This window comes from Molothrus aeneus, chromosome 1, assembly GCF_037042795.1.
Source record: "Molothrus aeneus isolate 106 chromosome 1, BPBGC_Maene_1.0, whole genome shotgun sequence".
NCBI classification, from domain to species: Eukaryota; Metazoa; Chordata; class Aves; order Passeriformes; family Icteridae; genus Molothrus; species Molothrus aeneus.
Window position 1 is genome coordinate 53511348 of NC_089646.1, and position 27733 is coordinate 53539080.

The window sequence follows — 27733 nt, forward strand, 5'->3', positions numbered from 1 at the left end:
GGTGAGACAAATCCAGTGTTATCCTGTGCTTAAACTTTAGTATAAACATGACTTTTCTTCAAGGTGTTGAGTACCTAATCTGTAAAATGAATGGGTGGTGGTTTTGTCAGGAGTGGGTCCTCTGGTGGCTTGCACTGTAGGTATGAGGTCTGCATATCCCATTCTTATGTGTATCACAGGGCTGAGATGCTGCAGTTCTCTCTGAGATAAAGTAGTCAAGCTGAAAATGAAACAAAGCTCCAACTGTATCCCTCCTTGTGTTTAGCAGAGATAAACTACAGTGGAGTCTCAGTGCTGCTCCGTTTGGCTTCTGGCAGCAGCTTTAATTGGTAAAATGCAGATTTTTTTTTTGATCAAGAGAGGATTATTCTTGTTATCAGTCTGGAGCATCATATTTCAAGATGAAAAGGCTTTGCTGAATTACAGATGCCAACATTTTTACAAAGCACTTTGGCGATTGACATCTCAAAGAGAAAGTATGATTTATTAGCCTATAATGGCTAACACTCAGCACTGGGCTAGGTCCCACTGATTTGTGAAATTGCTTAATATGAATTGCCTTTTTGTGCAATTCAAGCCCCAGGTTTTTCAAATAAACTTAAAATATAAAGTGTATGAAACATTGCATACCTGAAAAGGGAGAAGGGTAATGGGACTGTGTAGGTAAAAAGAAAAGAAAAGCAAAAGGAAGAGAGGGATAAAGAAAGAGAGAGAGAGAGAGAGAAAGAGAAAAAGAGAAAGAAAAGAGACAGAAAAAAAAAGACAGACCTACTTCTAAATCCATCTTGGTGGTGCTTTTTTACAGTAGTTTGGTTGAAATGTTGGCAGGGTAAAGATTAATAACAAGCCTTGTCGCTATCAGTACTTGCTTGTCGATTCTTTGTAACAGGGCTGTCTGTTCAGCATGGAAATTATTGATTAAATAAAAATTGCTATTAGATTGTGATGTGATCCATAATCACAAACAATGGTGGACATTCTTCTTTCAGATCCAAAGCCATGCATCAAGTTTTTTCTTGCAGCAATTTATATTGTGCTGACACTCGCACCCATTAGGCTTTTATCCTCTCCCACATGTGCCAAGAAAGCACGAAAAGAAAGAACAGCAGCAGCAGAGCACTGGGTAGGCACTCACTAAATTTTCGAAGAGAAGCACAGTACAGATAAGTCTGTCCTTTGCTTCTGGTTAGCACCTTACCTCAGAAGTGATTCCTGCCAGATAAGCGCAACACACCTTGTATGCATCCAGGGAGGTCCAGTATGGTTTGCGGGAGGGGACTGTAGGAGTGTATTATTTTAGGATTCTGTAGCATGAAGGACAAGTCTCTTTCCCATATTTATTTAGTTCTGATGCTTCCTAATTTGAGGAATTCAGGATTGGAGCAGATTACTTAAAACTGCATTACTTTAGGCTGAGTTAATTAAAAAGATAATATCTTACTCTTCACAGCACATGTGAGCATGGTACCAACTTTCTCCTGTGAAAGCCTTTGTCTAAAACTAAAGGAAACTTGGTGAAAAAAAATTTTTGAGAGTTTAGCTACTTATAGGAGCTTCTGTCCCTTTGTTTCTGTATACCTTAAACAATATATGTATGTCAGAACTGATCAAGCCCACCTGGCCTGGCTGTTAGGCAGAAGCATTCCTGTAGGTCTGCTCTTTTCATTGTACAGTGTTTCGCCAGTTACTAGCATCAGGCAGGATTGCCACAAGAGTTCTGTACCTCTGTACAGGAGCTGAGAATAGAGAATCTCAATACACTGTGGATATGCTGTGATTTTGTTGTTGTTGTTGTTAGTGTAAGTTTTCTTAAAGTGAAGGCCGTATCCTTTAAACCATTATCAGTGCTAATTATTGAATAATATATTGCACAATTCCTCTCTCTCTCTACCATTGGGGTAGTGTTTACATTTCTTTATTGAGCCTGAATTATGTGTAATATTGCCTCAGATAACCAAGAAAACCCTGCCTGCAGTATTTGACCATTTGCCATATTATGGCTTTAACACTCAACTTTAAAGAGTGTTTAACAGTGAGCTTAGCTTACTCTATTATGCAGGGCAAGTACAACATTTTCAGGCTTGGCCACTGTCATTTAAATCAAGAGACCGCTTCATTTTGCAAAGTCAGAGCATGTGCCTTGCACGCCTCCCTCCAGTGCAGCCACTCTCTCTGCATGGCTCAGAGCCAAGGGATTACAAGCCAGGAAATTAATTGCCAAGGGGATTCCAACACTTATGGTTAGTAAAAAAAGCCTGAACAAAGAAGTGTGTTTTATATGACATTCTGAAAGTGCCAGGCTCCAGTTCTGAATAGTTTTTGGGTGAGGAAGAGTTACAGAGATACAGGACTGTTCGTTCTTTGGTTTGCTGCTGCAGATTCCTGTGGTTGACTGCCAGCACAAGTCTGTCCCATTCAGATGGTGCCACAGAGGTGTATAGGAGAAGATAGAAATCTTTGAGATAAACCAGACTATTTAGGATTGATTTTTAGTTACCAAAGGCCCTTATAAGTTCACTGGAAGTCAATTAAAGTTAATGTGTGGAATGCAGGGGCAGAAAAAAATAGGCCTTGGCTCTTTTTTAAGTGTTTTAGGTGATACTCCATGTTCTGCTGTGAAATCCTGCACAGTTTCATTGCAACAGCTTAAACATATATCTTCAGATGCAGCACTGTTTATGGCACATATGAGAGGATGGAAAAATGTTATCCCATGGCAAAAAAGATAAAAGAAGGTAACTCTGCTGCTGCTGCCTGAAACATCAAGTGTGACTAACTTTTAAAATGGGAGAAAGACCTTTGCTAGCCCTGAATTTGCTAGGATGTGACAGGGATGATTAAGCATAGCATGGATGCAAAAGGGAAATTCTAAGTGGATGTCCAGTGAAAAAACCAAAGGGAGGTCTTAGAGCAGCAATAAACTGCTGCATGTGCTGAAGCTTGTTAGACATGTTTCTTGGAGGTGTTAGGAGGAAGAGCTCCAGTTACTTCCTCCAGTCCAGTTGTGATGTTGTGGCTTTAAGACACTGCTGATGCTGTCAGCTGCTGAAGCTGGATTAATTCTACCAGGATCTCCTCTGTGATTAAATATATGTTAAAGCATATTTTGCCTGTAAAGATTTTGGCATTGCTTATCACTGCCAGCATTTTTTATTTTAGTTTCTGTGAAAAGTCACAGAAGTCACTATATTTTCAGATTTTGTAGAGGTTTTTATTGCCATTCATTGCTAAACGTGGATTAGGCATTATCTCTAATCGGAACTGCAGCTTTCATAGTTTATGTATAAGGAGACACTAAGTGCATTTATTGAAAAAAAAATGCTGTTATTCAATAGTCTCTTTCTGCAGATAAAGCATTGGTATTTTAATCATATGAACAATTTGTATGTGTCCATGTGGTAAGCACAAGGGCTCTCTTTACAAAAAATTAGAAAGAATTACTGATTGATTTACACAGGAAGATCCTGATGAGGAATATATTTTCTTTCATTTTAAGTGGGTCAGTATTAGCTGTGCTGTAATTACTAATAAAGTACTAAAAGTAGAAAAAAGTGCATGATTTTATAAAATCTGGTCCAAGGTTAAACCAAAGGAGGTGCATGTTTCTTAGCAAGTCCTATATACATGCTTAGTGCTAGTGCCCATATGCTTAGTGGACCTTGAAAAGCAGATCCATTTAAATATCTGGCATTTATCTTGCTATTTATCCCCTTTAGGAAGAAAGGATTTTCAGTAGAAGAGGCAGTGATTTAACTTTTTCATAAAGTATCAAATATTTTGCTAATCTTTCTGCATAGATAGATGACCCCATTGTACCACTCCTGGAGTTTGGAAGAATTCAAAATCTCATTAAAATGGTACTTTTTAGCTTTTCCTTATTTTCCTCTTGCTATCGCCTTTCATAGGTTTCTAAGCTGGTTCATGGAATTAAGCAGTTTTTCTCTGCTAATATAAAATTGTATAAAGCTGCTGTAATATATAGTTACATTTTAATTCAAAGGGCCTGTTGATTCTAAACTAGCTCCAGTATATTTCCAAACACATGCACTGAAAGGCAGTGTAAATTTTAACAGATTTTTGTCATTAACGCTTTACAATTTTTATAAAACAGCTCTGTCTTTACACGTTCATTTGGTGCACCAGTTGGGATATTTTGCTGGGTATTTTCTTTCTTCCATTTTTTTTTTCTTCTCTTGGCATCTTTACTCTTAAGCTTTTATTTCTTGGCTCCACTACTCTGATCTGTGCTGTGGAATGTAAAGATTAGGAACCTCTTCCAATTTTATTTTCTTGTGAACATGGCCTGTGTTAAAGGAGAATATTATTACTTTTAGCATGGTTTGAACCCACAGCTCAATAACTAACTATAGGAGTTGCTAAAGCCCCACTCCTGCAGAGAGCTCAGTGTGTTGGACCCAGTTGAATTTAATGGCCTCCAGGCTGCCATAAGAGCTCATGTCAGCAGAGCAGCTCATTGAACCAGGATCTGTGCAGCTTGGCCAGGAGCAATGGCTGGAATTTATCAAAGCCAAACAATATGGGGGGAGAATAGTTAATTTCAGGTTTAATATATACAGCAGGTCTGATTTCCATTGAAGTCAGATGAGTTATGGTGGGAGGAAGGAGGCCTATAGTTTTTTGTCTTCTGCAGAAATGTGGGAAAACATCCAAAGTATTTAGTTCTGCTTCGTGTGTGCTGGTGCACTTCTGTCAAAAGCAGGAATGGTATTTTCATTCTTCATACTATTTGCAAATAAGATGAAATACCTTATTGTAATGCGTCTTTATGATTACTTCCTTCTCATGTGTGCTGGCAGGAGTCTTCTGTGGTCTGTCTTTGCCAGAGAGAAAAAATCCAGAAATAGAATATATGTGTGTGTGATACTAACATCTGTAGCAGTGCTAAGTGTCGAGCTGTTCAAGTTTTTCAGTTTTGTGTTTTTTTTTTTTTAAGGTAAGTCCTGTATGTTTTTGTTAAAGATTGTACACAGCTGTACATGACTTCAGATTTGTAAAGAAGAGTAAGCCATTGCTCACCTTGGGTACTGCCTGTGAGGGAGATTTTTAACATGGTTTTCCTGAAATTCTCCAGCAGTTGCATGTCAAATCAATTTTTATCCTTAAATGCAAAGATCATGAAGCAGAAAATTTTGAAGTTGAGCCTCAGGTGGTTTTCTCTCCTTCCATATTCAGCCACTCCTAGAAGATATCATTTTCCAGGCAGCATTCACTGGCGGTCTTAGAAACAGTGAAGCAGATGTTTGGCCAGTCTTTACCCTCCTCCCCATCCAGCTGTAGGAAAACTTCTCCCTTGTTTGTGCACTACTGCTTTGGCTAATTGAGAGAGGAATGTCTAATGCATCTGAGGGGAATACGGAGCTTTGCAATGTGAATTTCCTCTCTTGTGAGCTTATGACTTGAACAGACATTGCACCTCCTTGAAATCATGCTGTAGAGCTATTTCCTGAAGGCAAAAGCCCTTCCTGCAGCTCAAGCTGTAGAATTCCTGCCTGTAGCCACCTCTCAGAAAACCTTTGGAGAGAGCTTGGATGCATGTGTGATGGAGAAGAATGAGAGGAAAGCAGGCAGAACAGGCTGAAGATCATCAGTGCAGGGCTAGGGTATTAGATTTGGGAGAAGACCACCTTCATTTCCTCTTACACCGTTAACATCACAGTTTCATCATGTAGTCAGCAGTGGGTCTTAAACCCTTCAGCACATGGCCTTTTTCAAATTTATTCTTCCATCCTGGTCTTTCAAACCAAGTTTGAATTCTCTGTCACTGGTACACACTTCACCTGTCTTTTTTCTCCCTGTGCTTTTCTCCTTGGTAGTCTGTTTTGGGGCTCTTGTTACGCTGCAGGTCCCAAATTACCCTATATTTTTATCATATGACCTTTACATAGAAGTTGTAATATATAGGTGTAATTGGGAGACCTAAATGTGAAGAGCATTAAAAAAAACAAGGTAGAAGTGAGACACACACACACACACACACACACACACACACATATATATATAAGTTAATTTTTGTAAAAGTGAATTCTGTGCATTGCTGAAGTCTTGGTGAAACTCAAAGTTATAATGGACTTTTTCCTGTGATGTTGCCTTTTAAAAAGGAAAAACCATACAGCAAAAGGCTTTTGTGCAGTTAGCACAGCAGTTCAGATGCTCAGAGCAGCTCTCAGCCTGTGTGTTCCAACACACACAATCTACACCCGGAAAGATCCTGAAGCAAGTGGAAGTTGGAAGGGAGTTTGCCAGCACCTTTGCAGTGGTGTGGAGCATGTAAGACCACCTGCAGGAGCTGTGCAGGGAGGGCAGCCAGGAGAGCTGGGAAGCACTGCAAACAACAGGCAGGTAGGAGAAGGTGCTGGGAGAAACACCAGGAGTGCTCAGCTTGCAGTTGGCCCTGTTTACTCTTCCAGGAGCACTGCAGGGGCACTTCTGCCCTACAGGCTCCTTCATCTCAGTGCTCCAAGAATTTGTCATCCTCATGTAACCCTTTTGCATCTTTTCCTGCTTCAATAGTTCTCAGGAGAGCAGAGCTCCTCCTTGGAGAGCAGAGATTTAACCAAAACATCCCTGTTTGAGAACAATTGACTTGAGCATTTGGCTTGTGGTTTCCACTATCAGTTCCTTCTGCAGCCTCCTCATGGAAATGCAATTAGCCTGTCCTGGGGCAAGTGGTTAAAGAGAGAAGTAGAGACTTTTTGTTAAAAAAAAAAAAATTAAATCAGGAAGCTGTGATACCTTGCTTGAACTAAGGCAAATGTGATACAAAGCATCAGTGCTGGAGGAGATGGTAAAACCCAGTTATCATGACAGCATGCATTGAAAAATTACTTCTCTACAGCTGGGAAAAAAAAAAGGAGTAAAGAAAGCTGGAATTCCTGTACCATACCAGCTTCACATATTAGTGCCCCAGCTAGAAATACAAGAGTGCAAGTTCCAAGGAAAACAAGGCACTTGATTTTTGACTGAGTTATGGAAGAGAAGATCAGAGAAGAAACAAACCTGAGTCATTGAAACACCTTTCCTACCACTGCAACTGGAATGATTAATGTCCACACATCTATGTTGATGTCCTGGCAGAATTTAATTTCTTAAATGTTCTGGTTTAGCAAATAAAGATGTGATTTCTGCCCATGCTTTATAGCTGCATGCTCTGACACAGGAAATCAAGGGAGAGCTGTAAAACATTGCCCTTGATAGGAGTGCATTTTGCTGCTAACAGACTTAACTGTACTGCATATGTGAATATATGTATATTAAATGAAACAAGAACAAGATGTGATCTTATTTGGAAGGAATCCCTGCAATATCCCAGAAGTTCCATTCACTCCACAGAATATACCAGAGTCTACCAAAAAGCTGTCCAAAACCTGGAAACAGATACAGGCTGAGTGGGTTGGTTCCCAGCCTGACAAGAAAGCTGTGTTTGCCCTGTTGGTATTCTATCACATCCATACTGGATAACTGCTATATCAGAGATTAAAAGAAGGTCATGCTGTATTATGAAGCACTGTCTTTATTTTTAGGATTAGATAACTTTTCTCTTTTTTCCCCCCACTGATTCCCTTTATATCCTAAGGGCAGATCCTTTCTCTTGGGTCAGGAATGTAATAAGGCAGGTTTTCCTCTCTCCAGGATATTGTGTCTGTCTCACTGTGTTTAAATTGCCACAGAAAGCTCTTCTGAGCAAAATACAGTATTTTCTTTGTACAAGAGCCAATGATTGACGTATCCATGGGGACTTCTCTGTCTTTAGCATTTAAACATACAAGTTGGATATGTTTAACCTATTGATAGGCAACAAAGACAACTACAGGATTTACTGCAAGAGAACAAAAGAAGAAGCTGAAAGAAAATATCTTTTTCTTTCTTTAACTGGGGGATTTAGAAATTTTATTACTGTTGTTAGGACAAAGAGATAAAAAAAAATAATCAGACCTATATTTTCAGCTGAAGGAGGGAGGTGAAAAGCAAACAGTCCTGGTGAGCTGTGTCCTTTGAATTAGCATATTACTGTTTATTAGTAATACAGTTTCACATTTAGAGAACAAGAGTTATCCAATCCCATATGTAAAAAGTCATTTGATTCACCATGGCTTGCTTAGACATCATTTGAGGCAAAAGGATGATTCCTGCTCAGGAGTACAGTGAACTCCACAAAATGCAGAAGTTCATTATTAGTTTGATTGCTCTTGGCCTTTGTGCATTCCTTGCTTCTGAACTTGTATGCCCCCTGAAACAGGGACAGTCTCTTCCCATGTGTTACACTGAACCCCAGATCTTTACTGAATTTTTACATATGACTGTAAACCCAGTCTTCTCCGAGTGGCAGCTGTGCTGGTCCAAGAAAGCTGTTGACCCCAGTTGTTTGTTGCAACATCTCTGAGGTTCCCTTCAGTCTGCCATTTATTTGGGAATGCTCCCTCAGACACTGGAGCCCTCCTTTCTTACTGTTTTCCATCCTCTCTTCCAGCCATTGGTTTCCATGCTGCCCTTCTCCTGTGCCTGTCATCCCTGTCCTTCTACATACACGGGATATCTCAAGTTATAAATCATCATAATTTTTCAGTTGACTTAGGCCTTCTAATTTTGATTCCTCCCTTTATTCATTGACTGCTGTTGCCAGTTCTCAAGGGACAAAAATGGGTATCAAGAACAGCACAGTAATAAATGAGCTTCAAGCATGAATTCAGACGGAGTGCTGACTGGGGTCTCTTTTTTGTTCTTATAATTAAGTATTAACAATCATGGACACGGAGTTCAAATGTTAAGTTTGTAAAATAGGTAAGTTACATTTCCCATTTTCCACATGCTTCACTCCTTTTTGAACTAGCCAATTTTTTAACTGAAGCTAAGTTTATGTAGTAAATTTTTTTTCTTAATGTGTAGAACATTTTTAGTCACACTGGAGTTACAAATATTTGCAGTATATATATTTAATTTTGCAATGCTTTTATCTTGGTCTTGGCTGGGATAGAGTTAATTTTCTCCCTAATAGCTTGTACATTCTATATTTTGGATTCAGTATGAGAGTAAGATTGATAACATACAGATGTTTTAGTTGTTGCTGAGCAAAGTCAAGGACTTTTCACTTTCCCATGCTCTGCCAGGGAACAGGTGCACAAGAAGCTGAGAGCATACACAGCTGGGAACAGCTGACCCAGACTGACCAAAGAGATATTCCATAACACAGGACATTATAGGATAGGATATAAACCAGGGGAATTTGGCTGGGATGACCAATTGCTGCTCAGGGTGTGCTGGGCATCAGTGAGCATGTGGTGACCCAGGGTATTGTGCATTGCTTTTTTCTATTGGCTGTTATTCATGTCCCTGTTCTTATCTCCCTTTTTATCATTGTCGTTATAAGTGCTATTATAGTTTTTATTTTGGATTTTAAGCTATTCTTATCTGAACACATGGATTTTACCTTTTTCCAGTTCACCTCATCCTTGCTGGCAGGGGCTGGTGGGAGTGAACCTGGTAGGTAGTTGTTGGCTAGTGTTAAACCCCTACAACCATTAAAAAAGCCACAGTCCTCTCACATGTAACCCAAAAATATCTGATTATGAAATGTGGCATGCCACTACTCTTCATTTAAGTTTGCAATCATGACCATATCTATGGGGAGCAAGGGGCTTCATTTGTTAATAGTGGAAAATGTTGAAAATTAAGTATAGAGATTGAGTGACAAGATCAAACACTGAGGTGAGGAGTGCAGTGCACAGGCTATTTACTGTATTCATTATACACTGAGGAAATTACACACTGCACAGCTGTGCAGTGTTTTTAAGATCCAGATGATCTTAACTGTGCATATTCCATTTTAGTAAATGTGTCAAGACTGTGGAGGCACTGACCTGCTTTGGGCCAGATCAGCAAATTGTATAAATTGTCATGTTGCTAATCAGCATTAGCAGAGATCTGTCACAACAGCATTTCTTAAATCTTCAATAAAGTATGAAAGACAACATCAAGAACTCTAATAGAATAACAATAAGTGCGTCCAAAGGAAAGGAAGCAGGGTTGGAGATAGTTGACTGAGCTTCTCCACAGCATGTGCCTATTTGGAAGTGCAGAATTCTTCATCTACAGCTATAGCTTCCACTTGGCTTTAGGAACTACAACCAGCTTAAGTGTTTATGCCACCATAAGGGCTTAAAGCAGCTTAAGTGCTTCTTCCATCTCTGGAACTAAAAATGGCTTAAGTACTTTTGCCACCCTAAGGACATGGGGTCAAAAGTATATTCTCAACTTGAGCAGCAAGGAGCAGACATTGGTCTCTTGAAGCTGTTTGGCCTGGTTGTGCCTGCAAAATCTTTAGTAGGGAAAGGGCAGACAGGATCTATACCTGTTATCCATCAGATAAGAGGAAATTAAAATGCATGCATTGTTTTAACAGACAGTCACAGAGTGTGACAGTGATTGGAATGTGTCTGAGAAGTCTGCTGAGGATTTCACTCCATGGAGATGCATTTTTTCCCTCCTCACAATGAGATTTCTATTGTCACAGGAGATTTCCTGGCTCACCAGGACCTCCTTTATATCCTGACTTTCTTACAATGCCTTTGTCTGTTCATCTTGCTGTGGATCATGGAGGCAACCTTTATCAAGATGTTAATGAGATGGTAGGGAGGCCAGTCTGATGTCATCTCTCAGTTGCCTGACTACCTAAAATGGTAACAAGGAGCAGCGATGAGTTGCATATTGCATCCCTGGGGGCAGGCAAGCTTGGGGACTTGCTTAAGTGGTGCCCTGTCACTGTTCTGAACACTGATATTCTTTTTTGCAGTCACTTGGCTATCTCAGGAAACTCTGTAGGTCAAGAACCTCAGAAGTATGCACACCACTCATGAACAAGTGACTACTTTTAGTGGGAATCAGAGATCTAAAAACTTCTATGAATGTGGCCTTTAGCTTTCCTGGGCCTTAAGTCTCTGCCTCACCTGTGGCCATAGTAGAAGATATTTTTGCTGAGGTTTGTTGTTAGGAGAGGTACATTCACAAGCTATGAGGTACTCAGAGGCTTTGGTAATAGTCTCAAGTCTGAAGTGAATGTGAGGTCTGTACTTGTGCCTAAGTGGTGACAGGGAAGTTTGAATTCTGTTACACCACATCTGGTGAGCCCTGGTGTACTTTACACTATTCTGGTCAAGAAGGTGGAAGTTGTACTAGAGCAGGTGAAGAGGCTGAGAGAGCAACTGATGGACTAATACAGTCCTCAAAGTGGCAATGGGGAATCTGGGAACAAAATGACAAATGGGACTTGGAATTCCCCGCCTCAAGCCAAAGCAGGTTAAGGGGGGAATGAGGACTTGGTCATTGAAGAGAAGACCAGAAGGAACTAGTTTATCTAATCCAGCAAATGAAGACAGAGAGGGGAGTGCTGTCTGCCAGTTAGTTAAGGTGGGGAAGGGAAAGAACTAAACACTCTGCAGGGAAGCAGAGCTGTTTAAGCTAAAGAATAGTGTTGGCACAAGAACAAATGAATATAAATTGGCTGTGAATAAATCGAAGCTACAAATTAGTTGCTAACCAGCAGAAGAGTGACTTCCTAGAAGCGCCTTCCACTGGGACCAGAGGGAGCTGATCACCAAGGTACTTAGAAGCTGAAGCTCTGTTTGTGACCAGGATTATGTGCAGTGGGACTTGCCATAGCGAGGGGATGGGCCTGATGACCAGGAACCTGTTTCCAACTGTATGTGGGCTTAAGGACAAATCTACATTCCCTGTGCAAAACACAGAAATAAAAGTGTTCCCTGCAGGCCTTGCAGGTCAGGGACAGCTAATCCCCTTCCAAACCAGCTTCAGAGCTTTCCAGTCTGGTACTGCCAGACACAGCCTCTGCCACATGTCCTCTGTCGGCTCCACAGCCCTCTTGTGCAGCTACAGGACAAGCTGTGTTTAGCACTGTGATGCCTCTTCATCTTTCAAACTTTGTCCCCTATGCATCAAATGCAGCAGCTCTGCTGGTTTGAGGGACTTTTTGTGGCAGTACAGTACAGGGGGATATTTGTGCTAGAAGATGGGTTAAATGCTGCCTCTGCTTAATGTCAGTGGTGAGATCTAGTGAGAAGTTACTTAGAACCTCCTTTTTAGTTTTTTAAAATTCAGAGAAAGAACTGCGAGAAGATAAAAGTCTGAAATTGTCGTTGTATAACTGAAATTAAACCTAATTTTGGCAATGGGGTTATGCCTTTCACTCGGCCACTAACTTACCACATTATACCAATACAGCATGGTCTCTTCCCAGTTTCCTCCTACACCCTAGAGTAGCAAGTCTAAGTTAGAAAACAGAAATGTGAGATTCTCAGAATATTCTGCTCTTGCCACCAAATAGAACTTTGCTTTCAGATGCAATCTCAGTTGCAGCGACATTCTTTTTCTGATGTTCCTAAGTTTTTCCACTGGTATGGAGAGGCTTTTCCTCCTGCTGTTTGACTGCTGTGAGAGCACACTTGGCCCTTGTTTATGTATTGAAAAGCTAACGGGTACCATGCAGTCAGCCAGGATGTGCGCAGATTCTCCTTTCTTCTAAAAACCCTCTTGGAGGAGGGAAATGGAACACCAAGGTTGTTGCAGATCCTACCTGCAGTGCCACCTCATCTGCTACAATATTGAGTAACAGGTACAGTTGGTATGGATTATATGAGAACATGCAGGATTTAAGGTGTTCCCTTTTCAGTAGTATTTCTTACCATGTAAGCATTTATGCTTCCAGGATACTGTGGATTTAATTTCCCATTACCTCTGGTTTCTGAGATTGCCCGGTAGAGATGACAGGCAAACTTCAGCCTTGATTTCAATTAATCTGGTGGGGTTTTATGCTCTGGAATTGAAATCCATCTCAGAGCTTCCTCCTTCAAAGGCAGGTCATTCTGAGACCAAAATCAGTATTTAGCTCAGCTCCCTGTGTTCATTTTAGGGTGTTTTGGAATTGGATGATAGTAACAACATTTTTTGAAGAATAGAAAATGAGCCAGGACAAACAGAGGTTTGGTAATAAGCATTGAAGTAGCATGAAAGTGACTGGTATTCTGCAAATGACCCCTGTTCAGCAGCTTTTTGGAGCTGTGTGCAACGGGAGATAGCTTGTAGAATTCCAGCTTTTAATGGGGGCTTTTTTTTTCAGGTCAGAAATTCTTAATAATACAGAGCTGACGCTTCAGAGCCTTATGCTAGCAAACCTGACACTAGGGAGTAATATCATTGGCTTTCATGCGCCTATTTACTGTAATAAGGATTACGGACATAAGTAAAACTTGCAGGTTTGGGCCCACAAAATTAAAAGAAAAGCCTTTTCACACCCTGAAACTGCATCAAAATTCAATTTCACCAGGAAAAAAAATCCTTCTGATCTAGTCCCTGGAATGTGACATTTCATGGGTGTAATAAGGTTACAAACAGATTATAAATTGAAACCCTATAATTCCTTATTGTACTGTACCAAAGCTTCTGCTTTGCATAATACTCTTATTCCTGACTGTTCTTTGTTTTACAAGCTCAAAACTGCTCATTTCCTCTCATAATAGAGACCAGGGAGCCAAAAACACCGTGTAAAATCCAAAGGTAATTATCTGAGTCAAAGAAACTGAATGCCAGAGTTCACAAACTTCTGAACTTTTCTAAATGATGTTGTTTGCACAGTGAGACCTCCCTCCTCTTTAAACATGTCACAAAAATTACACATTCTTTCTGCCAAATGATAATGGTAAAAAAATCCCAGTATAGATTTAGTTCATGGTTTGCATTTGTGTAGTTCTGCCTATATGTCCACAGCAGATGACTGATGAGTTTTCTCATCATAACTTGAACAAGTGAGGGTGTTTGAATCTCAGGATGACAAACACTGTGAATCTCCTTACCTGAGAGCACTGCTGGTGCTGGTTTTCTAGCAAGTGTCTTTCTCCAGACCAGCCTTTTGAGTATTTGAACATATTTGTAGGTCTGCTAAAATATGATCCCTCTGCAAAAAGCAATTAAGCAGCTGTGAACCAAATAAATTACTCAGATTAGCAGATCACAGGCTCATTTATTCCAGGCTTTCCCTAAAGGTGAGGATCCTCAGAGGTATTGAATGAGAATGAGCTGGATTTGCAGGTGAGCTCTCAGGGGCCACTTGCAGCGTCAGAGCAATGAGGGAAAACAGCACAAAGAGGGGTTTGATTGTAGGAAGATCAGAGAGTCTGGGAAAGGATTGATAGAATAAGAGAGCAGGGCAAATGTGTATGGAGGGCCACAGTTGTGAGAGACCAGAGGATGATCACAAGATATTTGACAGGTAAGCCAGCGATGGAGAGAGGCAAATGATCATCACCACTCTGGGCAAGCTTTGTCAGCTGCTGCACTGAGCCTGGGCTGGGGATGGAGTGAGGAAAGGAGTTTTAGGCCCATGAGAAAGGTCAGTTTTAGAGGATTCTCATGCTGCTAAAGGTTAGAGGTCTAAGTAAGCTGGTTTTCAGGGACAAAGAGAAAAAAATTGTCCTATGGAGACATTCTCTGAAAGAGCCTCCATGGTGCCTGAGTGTCCACACAGCAGGAGGTAAAAGGAGGTGCTGTGGTGAAGTGATTGATCCAGCCTTGAGATTTTTGTATCAAATGGAAAGCCTGTGTCACACACTCAAGTCTCATCCCCCTTGTGGCTGTGTAGGTTTAACCACATATCTCACAGTCTGTAATGTTTACAGAGAGATTTGGCCATGAATTACTTGAATGCATTTAATTTTGTCCCTTTACTTCTTTCTCTTTCAAGAAATAGCACACATTGCCTTCATTGAACTCTTTTGATGCCATTTCACAGCTCAGGGCATGTGTATGCTTCTGGCACAGGTGTGTGTACTGTGAATACAGATCTGCACTAGGAACATTAACTCTTGCAGATTACAAGTTGTATGTTGCCCAGCACCTCTGCTCTGTTCATCCATCTGAGCCCCATAACAACTTTTAAGAAATGGCAATAAAGTTTCAGAAAAAAAGCTGTCATCTTTTACAGGTAATGGATGTCTGTTTTCCATGGCAATGGTGCATAATTTTGAACATACGTGATTTTATGTGGCTTTCTGACTTATTTCAAGACTTCAGAAAAGATTTGGATTATCTTCTTTGTGTTCCAGGATGAGCTACTGAGTTTCTATATGGCTGGCATTTTATTTAGGCCCATTATGGAACAGATACAGATTTCATCCCTGTGCTGTGATCAAATAAAAACTGGAAAGATTTTTTGGTGGTACCTTAGTGGGAATAATGTCATTCGCTGAGTAATGCAGCCATCTAGTGGCACAATGACAGAAGTTCAGCAGTGTGGAATGATTTTTCCAAGAGAGTCTGGGAGGATGAGTCAGGTAGCTCCTAGTGGAAAAAAGACTCTGAAAGTACAGGTATAGTTATCTCTTCTTTTGTTTTCTAAAGCTGTGCAAAAAAATTCAAACAGTTAAACTTTTAAAAAAAATCAAACCAATTTTGAGGTTGTCCCTGTTTCACCTGCCTGCTTCCACTCAAACACAGAGAGAATTAAATCCATTTTTAAATGCTTTTCTGGACTAGATCTTAGTGAAAGAAACAGAGCAAGCTAATTTTGGGAAAGAGTACAAGGTACACAGCTCTGTCCTGCTTCTGGGTACACTCACGTGGATGACACTGACCACAGAAAGACATGCCTGCGAGTCAGCAGGGCTGGGGCAGCTGTCACTCCCACACACATTCAGACAGAGCCAGACTAAGCAATGGCAAAACTGGCTTGATGTATGCCTCTGTACTCAGAGTTCATATTCACAGTGTACAGGGGTTTATTTCTGCCACCACGACCTGTACGTTTACTGAACCAAATACATTTACTGAGGAAAATATGGGTAACAGGGAGTGAGTTAAAATTTGAGGTGGAAACTTGGTTTAGCAGTTCTGTTGATTTTTCAGGTTGGAGGATATGCTTATAAAGGCCTGATTTTGTAAAACCTTGTTTATGTTGAGCAGCACTTAAGTAACATTCCCCTGCTCTTTAAAAGCAGTACCCAATGTGAATCACACAAGTGGAGCTGTGCATGAGATTATCCAGGATCCATTTATCAGCTTGTATCCCTGAGGCCTGATCCAAAGCTTTTGATCACAGTAGAAAAAAAAAATCATTGGCCTTTGTGGACTTCCAGTAGAATCTATAATCTGAACCCTGTGGTCACTTGGAAGTGCAGATGATCTTATTCTTTTGGTACTGCAAGGACCTGGTTCACACCTGAATCTCTAATGTTCTTCCAATGTGAAATTACAGTAAGGCTGCAGCTGATGTTGTATTTCTGTTAAGCTGTGACCTCTATTCTGCCTGAACAGCATATCAACAATGATCACATACATGGTGAGAAGAAAGAGTTTGTGTGCCGATGGCTGGACTGTTCCCGGGAACAGAAACCTTTCAAAGCCCAATATATGCTGGTGGTCCACATGAGGAGACATACAGGGGAAAAGCCACACAAATGCACTGTAAGTAAAGGGGCCTGAGCTCCAGGTTTGTACAGGGAAGCAGGGGCTGTGCAGAGAACAAACAGAGCAGGACAAGTGCTGCATTCCCTGAGCTCGTCTCTCAGACTCTTGTGGAGAAGAGACTGCCATGTCTGCTTTGTTATCCAGCACAACCAGATGACAAAAGATTTAGAAGAGGGGATTTCCTGGATGATTTGGCCCACTTCCTCAAGTTTAAAGTACAAAGAAGCCCCAAAAGGCATTATTAAACATGGCTCAGTTTGCTTAATTATTTAAAGGCACTTTCTCTTACAGAGCTTGGTATTACTGCTGGCCACCAGCTCCTGATGGCTTTGCAATGGATTTCAGTCTTAGTCGAGGTACACGAATACTGTGCTCTCCTGTAAGAGAAGATTTACATAATGCTGAAAGCATTTTTACTTGAGCTGTGGCAGAGTTTGCTTGGATAAAATTAAAATCCTCCAAATCAAAACTACATTGGACAAAGTTATGAAGGCCTGGAAAATTTCTAAACTTTTATAAGTCCACTTTTGCTGTTTCCTGTAAGTCCAAAGATTAAAGCTAAACCAGATTTATGTCTTGTCTGCAGTTTGAAGGTTGTACAAAGGCCTACTCCAGACTAGAAAACTTGAAAACGCACTTGAGATCTCACACTGGAGAGAAACCGTATGTGTGCGAACATGAAGGCTGCAACAAAGCTTTCTCCAATGCATCTGACAGGGCCAAGCACCAAAACAGGACTCATTCCAATGAGGTAAGTAAGCACAGCTTCAAAAGATTAATACAATTCATTGTTGAACAGATTTACAGTGTGGTCATAGCAATATATTACAGAGGACAGGCACAGCAACCCTCAGCAACCTGAAAGGAATGTAAGTTCTGGATGCCTCTTAGCAGCACAGTATGTCATACAGACCTGGCATTTTATTACATGTAGGAGAGTTTTGAATGAGGGAGTTTAATGAAAACACATGCATTAACCAGGGAGAGATCCTGTTTTCCCTGTAAAGCTGGGATCATTTTTCCCTCTGGAGCTGTAGTCTGTGTTGGCACCAGGCCTCTGCTGGGATGCAGCTTCCCCAGCGTATTTTGGGGTGCTGCAGACAGCCACAGTGTCCACATTTGAAATCATGGATTGCTATTTGTTCTGAGTTATGCCTTTTCCTTCTTCTCTGGCCTCTTTCACTCTTTCTTTCCATCCTGAACAGACCTCATGGACTAGGGATGCAGCAGAGAAAATACAACCTTTCTCAAGGAAACCAGCTGTGGCAGTCACAGCTGTTTCCAAACTCTCAGTGTAACATCTCATTATTACTGTTTACTGTTACTGCTGCCTCCTTTTTCAGGAATCACACCATCTTCTTGCATTGTCCATGTTTTATTGCCCCATTTCAAGTTGCACAGAGAGTCACATCATCTCAATCTCAGAGTCCACTGTCTCCTCCTTGACATGTCCCTATACTCCTTTACCTCTAGCCTAAACCTGGGAGTACTGGAAGGGCAGGACATACCATAGCAGCTATATTTATTTCCACACAGCTTGTATCTTTCTCTAGCTGGCTGTCAGGTCTGTCAGGTCTGCACATAGGCAGATCTCCAGGGAGCACTCATCCTCTTCCAGTGCCTGCCCTGCAGCATCTCTTCAGTCACAAAGGAAGCAGAGGGCATTGCACATCTCTGAGTTTCCTCATCCCTGCCATGTGTTTTTTCAGCAGCCCAACTAATAAAGGCACTGAAGCCCTGCAGCAATTTCATGAATGGTCACCAAGGTAGAAGGAAGTTCACCAAGTCTTGCCAATAACTGCCTGAGTTTTCTTTTTTCATTCACTGTCTGAACCAACCTGTGGGCTGCTTTGATGAGTTAGACCTTCTCACACTTAGTGGTGTGACCTTCTCACACTTAGTGGTGTGACCTGTGTTAATTTTTTGTCTAACGGTAGACCAACCAAATTTTATGCTGCACATGATTTCTGATAGGTGCAGCCACAGGGGCAAATGGAACATTTCCTTCACCATTACTTGACACCAAAACAGGCTAATCTTTTAAGGCAACATATACTGATGGAGTGATGTGAATACAATGAAAAGCACAGACCAAATTCAGCATTTGCTTGCTGTGCCATTTTAGCTTCAAGTAGGTAACCTACACAGAGCTTTAAAAGCAGCTGACATATCTTGATGATGATATGCCTTACTCATGCAGAGGAGAGCTAAGTGACTTGTACTTCTATAGCAACCTGAGAAAACCTGCCTCAGTAGCTCAACATCATCTCTAAATTGCTCATTTTTTCTCCTATTCAAGTAAGTGGGAGGGATTTTTCCACTGATGTCAGTGGAAGCAGTCTCAGGCCTTAGACAGCTATGACGAAGCTGTATTTGTCAAAAGCTCCACAGTGCTGTGTGTAAGCAGAGTGAGAATCCCTCTGAGAAACTCTGCATGAGGGTCTCTTTCTATTTTTTGAAGGTTAGTATAAAAAAACCCTTTAAAATAGTAGTTTCTTGGAAACAATTCAGTAATGAAAGTGAGTGAACAATACTTTGCTTCCCGAGGCAATTAAAGGACTTAGGAAGTGCTCAGTCTTCTTTCTAATCCCCTCATGATACAAGAAAAAAGGCTTTGTTAATTTATAAGACAGTAAATTTACTTTATTCTACATTGCTTAGTGAACTATAGAAATCCACAGATAAAGAAAGTTGTTTGTAAAAAATGAGTGATGAGTTATGCTAGTAGCAGTAATAATAGTACTAGTGCATATATTGCTGCAACGTGAAAATGTTCATGGCACTGTATCTTATGCTTTGACATTGTACTGGTGATCTGAAGGAGCCAGAAAAAAAATGCTTCCTCACTTAATTCTGCCTGAATAAATGGCCCAGCATCCTTTGAAGGGGGATGTTTCTTTCAGTGTCTAGTAGTAGGTACTAGGCATACTGGGAATGCTATCAAACTGCTGAGGGCAAGGGACAGGGCTGAAAATCGAAGCAGTCTTCATAAATTGGCATAGCTGAGTTAGCTTCTCCTAAGGTAAGTGAAAGCTGTGCCAGTTAGTACCCATGAGGGACTCTGCCCTCAATCATCTGTGCACACTAATTACTACCTTCTGAGTCAAGGGGAACTAATGGTTTTAACTAGGTGCAGTCACAAATTGATAGGACAAGGGGTGATGGCTTTAAGCTGGAAGAGGGCCAATTTAGATTAGTTATAAGGAAGAAACTGGTTAGTGTGAGGGTAATGATGTACTGGTAGAGGTTTCCCAGAGAAGCTGTGGATGCCCCATCCCTGGAAATGTTCAAGGCCAGGTTTGAATGGGGCTTTGACCAAGGGTTCCCTGCCCATATTGGGAGGGGATTGGATACTTAGATAATCTTTAAGGTCCCTTCCAACCCAAACCATTCTATGATTCATTTGTAGAGACCATAAATTAGGTAACAAATTCACTGTCAAAGCATATAACCGTGACACCAGCTGTGCTCCGAGGAGTTCTTCAGGAGTCCCACATGGAATAAAATCTGATATGGGTGGGTTTTGTGTCTTGTCAGAAACCATATGTGTGCAAGATCCCGGGCTGCACGAAGCGCTACACAGACCCCAGCTCCCTCCGGAAGCACGTGAAGACCGTACACGGCCCGGAGGCACACGTCACCAAGAAGCAGCGGGGAGACATCCACCCAAGGCCTCCGCCACCAAGGGACCCAGGCAGCCACTCTCAGACCCGGTCACCAGGCCATCAGACTCAGGGTGCAATTGGTGAGCAGAAGGACCTCAGCAACACTACCTCAAAGCGGGAAGAATGCCTCCAAGTGAAAGCGGTCAAGTCAGAAAAACCAATGGTATGCAATACATCATGCCACTCCCTTTGTCCTCTTCTTCCTGCAACCAGTTAAATAACCCCTTTATGAAATGCTCAAGTCTGTAAACTCTAGCTCACAAGGTTTGTTTTTTTGAGGTCTTCTTCTGTGTTTACATTGTAAAATGTTTTTAAAGCCTAAGAAGCAACAAATAAAAAGATTACAGATAGTCTGTGCAATATAGAATAAGTGCAGTGCTGGCAACTGCCACAATAATTGTTTCTCTTAAAAAGCTCCATCTTCTGGAATAAGCATAGTATGAGAAAATCATAGTTTTCATTTAAAAAGTAAAAAAGAAGAGTTCTTTCCACTCTTCTGTTTCCAGAAGAAAGACAGATCTGGATCTCACAGACTGAAAGCCAAAATAAGAAAAAAACCAAACCCAACCACAAGTCCAAATGACTAAAATGATGATATTGATGATGATCATTTTTGGAGAACCTGGGAAAGCAATCAAATTTTAGGGGCTTGAGGCTTTTGGGTCATGGATCAAACTGAAGCAGGATGTATTGACTTTCTTAAACAGCAGATGGGCATCTTTTAATAACATCTCTGTTGTGATGTGACCTCTTATGTTTATCTGATACTTACTCAAGTTAACCTAGTCCAAGTTTAACTAAATCAAGTTGAATTGACAGTCTGCAGGTCTTTGCTGTGGGTTACCTTAACGTATTGCATTAAACTGTTGAAAGGACTGTATTCCATTTTTTGAGACACTATCTTAAATACACAAGTTCTTTTATTTGCCTGAATTTCATATGCCATCTGCCCTCTTCACAAGGGTTAATTCAAAGGCAGCCAGCCACTCCATCCTCTTCCCCATCTGGGTCTATGATTCATCTGTATTTAGCCCTTGGGGATTACAAATATGAGCCCTCCAAATTCTGCTCATACTGTTAATCATGCTGCAATTCGAAGTGATTACTCACTGAAATATGAGTTACTGCTATGTTGTGCCTAAGGCTTATGCTCAAACTGCTCAGTATTAATACTCAATTCAAAACCTTTGAAGGACTCAGAATAAACTCTTACTAGAGTCTAAAAGAAGGTCCTCTGCTATCTTTGATGATAACTACCTTATTTACAAAGGAGCAAAATCTCTTTTGCTTTGCTAGGTAAACGTGTAGCATTATCGAGGCATGTTGAACACAGTTTTAACAGGAAAATTTGTGGAAGAGGTACTAATGCCTATAGCTTACACAGTATTAAATATTTCTCACTGAAAATTATATTTTAAAAATATTTCTGTGTTTCTTGCTTTTCATTGCATATATGAATTAAGGTATATTTTCTGGTTTTCAACTAATCCAATGTCTTTTCTGTCTGATGCTCTTAAATGTCTTATTCTAACTTCCTAAGGACAGTGGGTAATAAGGTGAGGGCATTTTAACTTTTCTGCTATTTTTCTTATTGCAACATTATATATGTTTTTATTTTGGTCTTCTGCCTGTTGTTCAGTCATTCCTTTATTTAGTAATGTGCAATCCATCAAGCACATTCCCAGTTGTAATGTGTTGTGAACATTTTGCAACAGTTGACATGTGAAAAATCTGGCTTATATTGGTGAAATATCTTCAGAAATGTCTTTGTACTTTCCCCTCTAGATGAGACATCCATTTTTTACTGTATTCCACATCTAGAAATATATGTCCTGCATAATACAGTTCTTATTTCTGTACCCTACCTCACTGTGATCTTGACATGTGCTACAAGAACAGGCTTCTGATCACTATTACACATTACATATGGCATGGAGCTGTTGTCCAGAAGTACAAACTTTCTTCTGTATAATAACTGTTGTTTCTATTCTTGTCACCAAATCTGCTATGGCCAGAATTTGGAAATGAGCTTGCTCAGTGTGGCCTCATAAATTCTAAGTATCATCATTCAAGTTAGAAATAATAAAATAGTTATTCAATATCAAATGGACTCCTTAGGGGCATAGGAAACTTCAGTAGTGCCATGAATCTGTGTCTTCATTCATTGATGTTTAAAGTGAGAGTCGTCTCCGGCACTTCAGAAATTCTAGACAGCATTTTTCAGTAAAATGTACGTAAAGATCACAGAGTGGCAGAAAAAAAAACCCCAAAAACAAAACCACATCAGAAACCCTTAAAGTTAAATACTTACATGAAACTGTTCTTGTGAGCAAAATGATACTGCATGCCCCACTGATTTGTGATCACACTGATAGAACCTTACAGTGAGATATTAAGTCCAGAGACTTCTGTCTGTCGTCCTCTGTTTTGTCTGTCAGTTTGTTCATTTTCCCATTCTTTTGAAAGAACTTTATAAAAAGTCTGAAAAGTAAATCAAGCCTGTGTTTCCACACAGCAAGAGTTCTGCTAGAGCAGCAGGGAACACTCCCTGTTAAGAAAGAAGATGTTATTGTGGCATGTTTATATCCCTGCAGATTAGCAGTCTGTATTGTCTACTCCAATTCTTGCACTTAAAATCTTAAATTCTGATGAAACAAAGGATTTGATTTAGTAGATCATCACCTTCTTGATTCAGGGCAGAGGTGGTGTAAGTTAGGTATAAGAGGAGGTATAAGTTAGACCTGAGTGCTGCCAGGGTCACAGGATGCTGATAATATGATACAGTATTTTTTGCACTGATGCTTTGTCCTTGTTTTATTACATGCCAACATTTCAGGCCAACCACTGCTTGTAACAATGAGCCTTAAGCCTGGAAAATGCTTACATTCTTTAGCCACAAGTCTAATTAAAAAAACCCAAATTCCAATGTTGTTGGAGTCTTGTTTGTTTGTTTGTTTGTTTGCAAGACTAGCAGTGTAAACTAATACTTTGTAACATGGCTGAATTCTGGTTTCTCTGAGCTGCAGCTTCAGTTGGGAACAGCACATAAGCAATGTAGGGTATCCATCCATATGTGCTCACATATGGCTTGAAGTGATAGAAGTAACTCTGGTAATAACTCAGATAAGTGTCTTATGGAGATACATTGTATACCATCAGCAACATGTGAAAGGCAATTTTAGTCCTGTGTTTTACAATGCCCTTCACTGCAGCTGAAGCCAATATCTAGAAAGCCTCCTTAAGAACAATCACTGTTATCATTTAAGGCTGAACTTTTCTATACCTGTATCTTTGGCTCCACTTAGCACAAATGCTCTGGTTAACATTGTTTGCTTAATTCTCACACTGTTTTGTCTCTGACTTCCCTCCAACAGACATCTCAGCCAAGCCCTGGTGGTCAGTCTACATGCAGCAGCGAACAGTCCCCCATCAGCAACTATTCCAACAATGGGATCGAGCTTACTCTGACCGGTGGTGGTAGTGTAGGAGACCTCAGTGTCATCGATGAAACCCCAATCATGGACTCTACCATTTCCACAGCCACCACAGCACTTGGCTTACAGGCCAGGAGGAACATGACAGGGACCAAATGGATGGAGCAAGTGAAATTAGAAAGGTTGAAACAAGTTAATGGAATGCTTCCAAGACTGAACCCCGTTCCACCTTCCAAAGCCCCAACCTTGCCGCCTCTCATAGGAAATGGTGAGATACACATAAGAGGAGTGATAACGCTTTTTGTCCTTAATCTTGTTGTTTGCTAGCTCAATCTTGCAACTCTTGCAGGAGTTGCACAGCTCAGGAAACTCAGCAGCTGTGAAACACTCTCTGTTTATTCCTTCATTGGAAGTTCTTCTACCCACACCCTCTGAGATGTCTGATAGTCCTGTGTCATACAGAACAGGAGCCCGTGAGGGAGCCATGAATCACATTTTAAATATTCTCTACAGTTAGAGGTTTTGACCCAAGATCACCATAATTCTGTCTTGTTTTGAGACAAGGTAGAAGAAATAAATACCTGTGAGTTTACTGTATGGAAGTCTTTCTGTTGAGGCCTTTGCAAGGCAGCCTTTGCAGAGATGTGGTGGGCTTCCCTTTAAATAACTTGTTCCTAGACATAGAAGAAATCATATGTACAGGTGCTACTGCTGCAGAGGGCAGATATCCATGAATGGGAGCAAGGTGAGGTTGAACTCTGAAGATCCCTGGTTGTTTTCCTCCAAAGAGCTGCTCATCACCAAAATAGATGTTGCTGCTGCCCCTATTTTGCCTACAGCATGCCTGTAGGTTTCTGGCCTCCACCCAGCAGTGACAGCCCAGGTTTTCTGAGACCCATTCAATCAAAAGAAACTATGTAAAATTAAGAAATATATCCTGTTTACTTAAAACCAAACCAAAACAAAACAAGGAAACCAGCAAAGATGTTTTGCAGTTGTTAGGAGTTATTTCAAGAATATTTCAAGAAGTATTAGAAATGACCTTGAATAGCCTCCAATTTGTATATTTTGCCATTCCATGCAAATGCCTGTTCAATTATATTTTGCCTATAAAAAGCTCCCTTACGAATGTGTCCTCCTGGCACATCAGCCAGCATAGCTGCACTGCAGGCTGGAGTACTGCACCAGCTGATGACAGTTTGTGGCTATGGGCTATAAATTTTCTGCTGGGATTCACACTGAAATGTTACCCTTGAGTCTCCGAATTAGCTTTTAACCTAAGGACACAGTTTTTATCCCTACTTCTTGCAAGATAGAGCCCTGCTGTAATTGGCTGTGATGGTGTTCTTCCTCTATACTCCACTTAAGTCTTTACTGTGTGTTTTCCTCACCAGTTTCTGGATAATACCTCTTTGTTTAACTGTGAATTTTACCCACAGGTACCCAGTCGAACAGCAGCTGCAGTGTCGGAGGATCCATGACTATTCTGCCAAACAGGAATGAACTCTCAAGTACGGACATCACTGTGTTGAACATGCTGAACAGGAGGGACAGCAATACTAGCACAATCAGTTCAGCCTACCTGAGCAGCCGCAGGTCCTCTGGAATCTCACCTTGCTTCTCCAGCCGGAGGTCCAGCGATGCCTCCCAGGCAGAGGGAAGACCGCAGAATGTGAGCGTTGCAGACTCCTACGACCCCATCTCAACGGATGCCTCCCGGCGCTCCAGTGAAGCGAGCCAGTGTGATGACCTGCCAAGTCTTCTCAGCCTCACCCCAGCCCAGCAATACAGGCTGAAAGCTAAATATGCAGCAGCTACTGGTGGACCCCCCCCGACTCCACTGCCTAACATGGAGAGGATGAGCCTCAAGACAAGGATGGCACTCTTGGGTGACTGCAGGGAGTCTGGAGTATCTCCACTGCCTCCAGTGAACGTCCCTCGAAGATGTAGTGATGGTGGGGCAAATGGTTACAGCAGGAGGCACTTTCTGTCTCACGAAACTTTAGGAAATGGGACAAGGAGAGCCAGTGATCCAGTCAGAATGGCCTCTGACAATGTCTCTGTCCCGAGAGTTCAGCGTTTCAACAGTCTTAATAGCTTTAACACTCCTGCTTTGCCTCCATCCATGGAAAAGCGCAACCTTGTTCTTCAGAACTACACCCGTTCTGAGGGTGGCGTCTTCCGCGGCTTCAGCTCCCCCTGTCCTCCAAGCATCAGTGAGAATGTCGCCCTGGAGGCTGCTACAATGGAAGCAGGTAGCAGTCTGAATGATGAGGATCTCCTGCCAGATGACGTGGTCCAGTATCTGAACTCCCAGAACCAGGGCGTGTACGACCATTTGTTGAACAATGTCCTAGATAGCAACAAAATGCATCACAGCTCAGTTTCAGGAAACAACAATTCCAGCAACTTTGACCAAGCCCCTCCACCGAGCAGTCAGCAAGCGGGTCCCGAGGCAAATAAGAGTGATTTGCCCATCCAGTGGAATGAAGTAAGCTCAGGAAGTTCTGACTTGTCTCCTTCAAAGCTGAAATGTGGTCAGCGGTCAGCAGTGCAGCAGGCTCGGGCCTTCAGACTGCATAACAACATGATGGTTCAGCAGCAGAACCTGGAGAGAAGCAACATGGCCCAGCAGAATGGCTATGGGAACCTGATAGAGAACAACACTTCCTACAGTTTACAGCAAAATATGACTCTTGGCAGCGGAGCTGGGAATTCTTTCAGCATGCAGTCCAACAAGCCTTACAGTGAAAGCATGGGCAGGCAAGCAATGATGTCTGGGGTGACAGACAATTCCTGTGGCATGGCAATGCAAGGGCAGAAGCTAAGAATCAGCAACATGCCAGTGAATGGGAACCAACAAAATTTCAGCCATCCCCTGGCATCCAGTGATCAAACCACCAGTATGGCAAACGGGATGCAGGACAGGAATATGATGGAACCGGAATATTTGCAAAGCCAGCCAGTCGGAGATGGCGTTCGTTACCAGGGAGTCAATCAATCTGGTCAAATGATGCTAGGGCAGGTTAGTCCTACCTCACAAGGCAGCCTGTATCAAGGGCCACAGAGCTGTCCACTGGTGTCTCACACCATTGGTAGCCAGCCTTCAGGTTTGTCAGTGGCCAAAAGTTACCAGTCATGCTCTAATTACAGCAGCAACAGACGGCAAAACATGTTGAGAAACAACCTGTCCCAACAGCAAAGACATGTAGGTGATGGCAGCCAGACATACAGGGTAAACACCATCAAGATGGAAATGCAAGGTCAATCACAGCAGTTCTGCTCCAACATGCAGAATTACTCTGGTCAGTTATATGACCAAACCATGGGCTTTAGCCACCAAGCTATGAAAACAGGTTCTTTCTTTGGTTCAGAAACCAGCTGCCTGCTGCAGGGGACTGCAACTGAAAACTCATCTGAGCTTCTTTCCCCAGGGGCTAACCAAGTGTCAAGCACAGTTGACAGCATTGACAACAACAGTCTAGAGGGTGTGCAGATAGATTTTGATGCTATCATAGATGATGGGGACCATGTCAGCTTAATTTCGGGAGCCCTGAGCCCAAGTATCATTCAAAATGTCTCCCGCAATTCCTCACGCCTCACCACTCCCCAAACATCTCTTACATTCCCAGCTATGCCTGTAAGCACAACCAACATGGCTATTGGGGACATGAGCTCTTTGTTGACCTCACTTGCAGAAGAAAGCAAGTTTCTTGCTGTTATGCAATAGACATCAAAAACAAAAAACACTTAGGAGATAACAGATGGAAAAAAAAAAGACTCATATTTTTTAGTTGTGTATGTATTTTAGCAATCTCATCTCACCTAAATGGGATGTGTTTCAAGTATATTCCTTTTATGGAATAAGGACTCTGAAAACCCTAAAGTGTTCTAGGGAGAAACTGTCTTCCATTTCAGTTTTGAATCAGTATTGCTACGCCCATTCCCTCCCTTTCTCTCTTTTCTCTCTTGCACCCTTTTTAAATGTCTGTATGCTTCTTTTATTTTTCTTTTGTTTTTTACCTGTAAACCAATGTAAACGTGTGAAGTGCATGTTGTGGGGTTTTTTTTTTGTTTTGTTTTGTTTTGGGTTTTTTTGTAAAGAAAGGCCTGATGAAATGACAATTTTCTGTTACTCAAATGAAG

The 27733-nt window shown here is 41.4% G+C and overlaps 1 protein-coding gene across 1 annotated transcript in view; it reads left to right on the top strand.

Annotated features, from left to right (window-relative positions):
• Positions 1-27417, top strand: part of GLI3 (GLI family zinc finger 3) — a 201778-nt gene extending 174361 nt beyond the window's left edge. Inside the window, exons 11-15 of the mRNA XM_066557224.1 lie at positions 16336-16485; positions 17075-17239; positions 20026-20316; positions 23528-23855; positions 25027-27417. Coding sequence (XP_066413321.1) covers positions 16336-16485; positions 17075-17239; positions 20026-20316; positions 23528-23855; positions 25027-27317 — 3225 coding nt within the window. The 3' untranslated portion in view covers positions 27318-27417. The remainder of the gene's footprint in view (positions 1-16335; positions 16486-17074; positions 17240-20025; positions 20317-23527; positions 23856-25026) is intronic.
• The last annotated feature ends 316 nt before the right edge of the window (positions 27418-27733 follow it).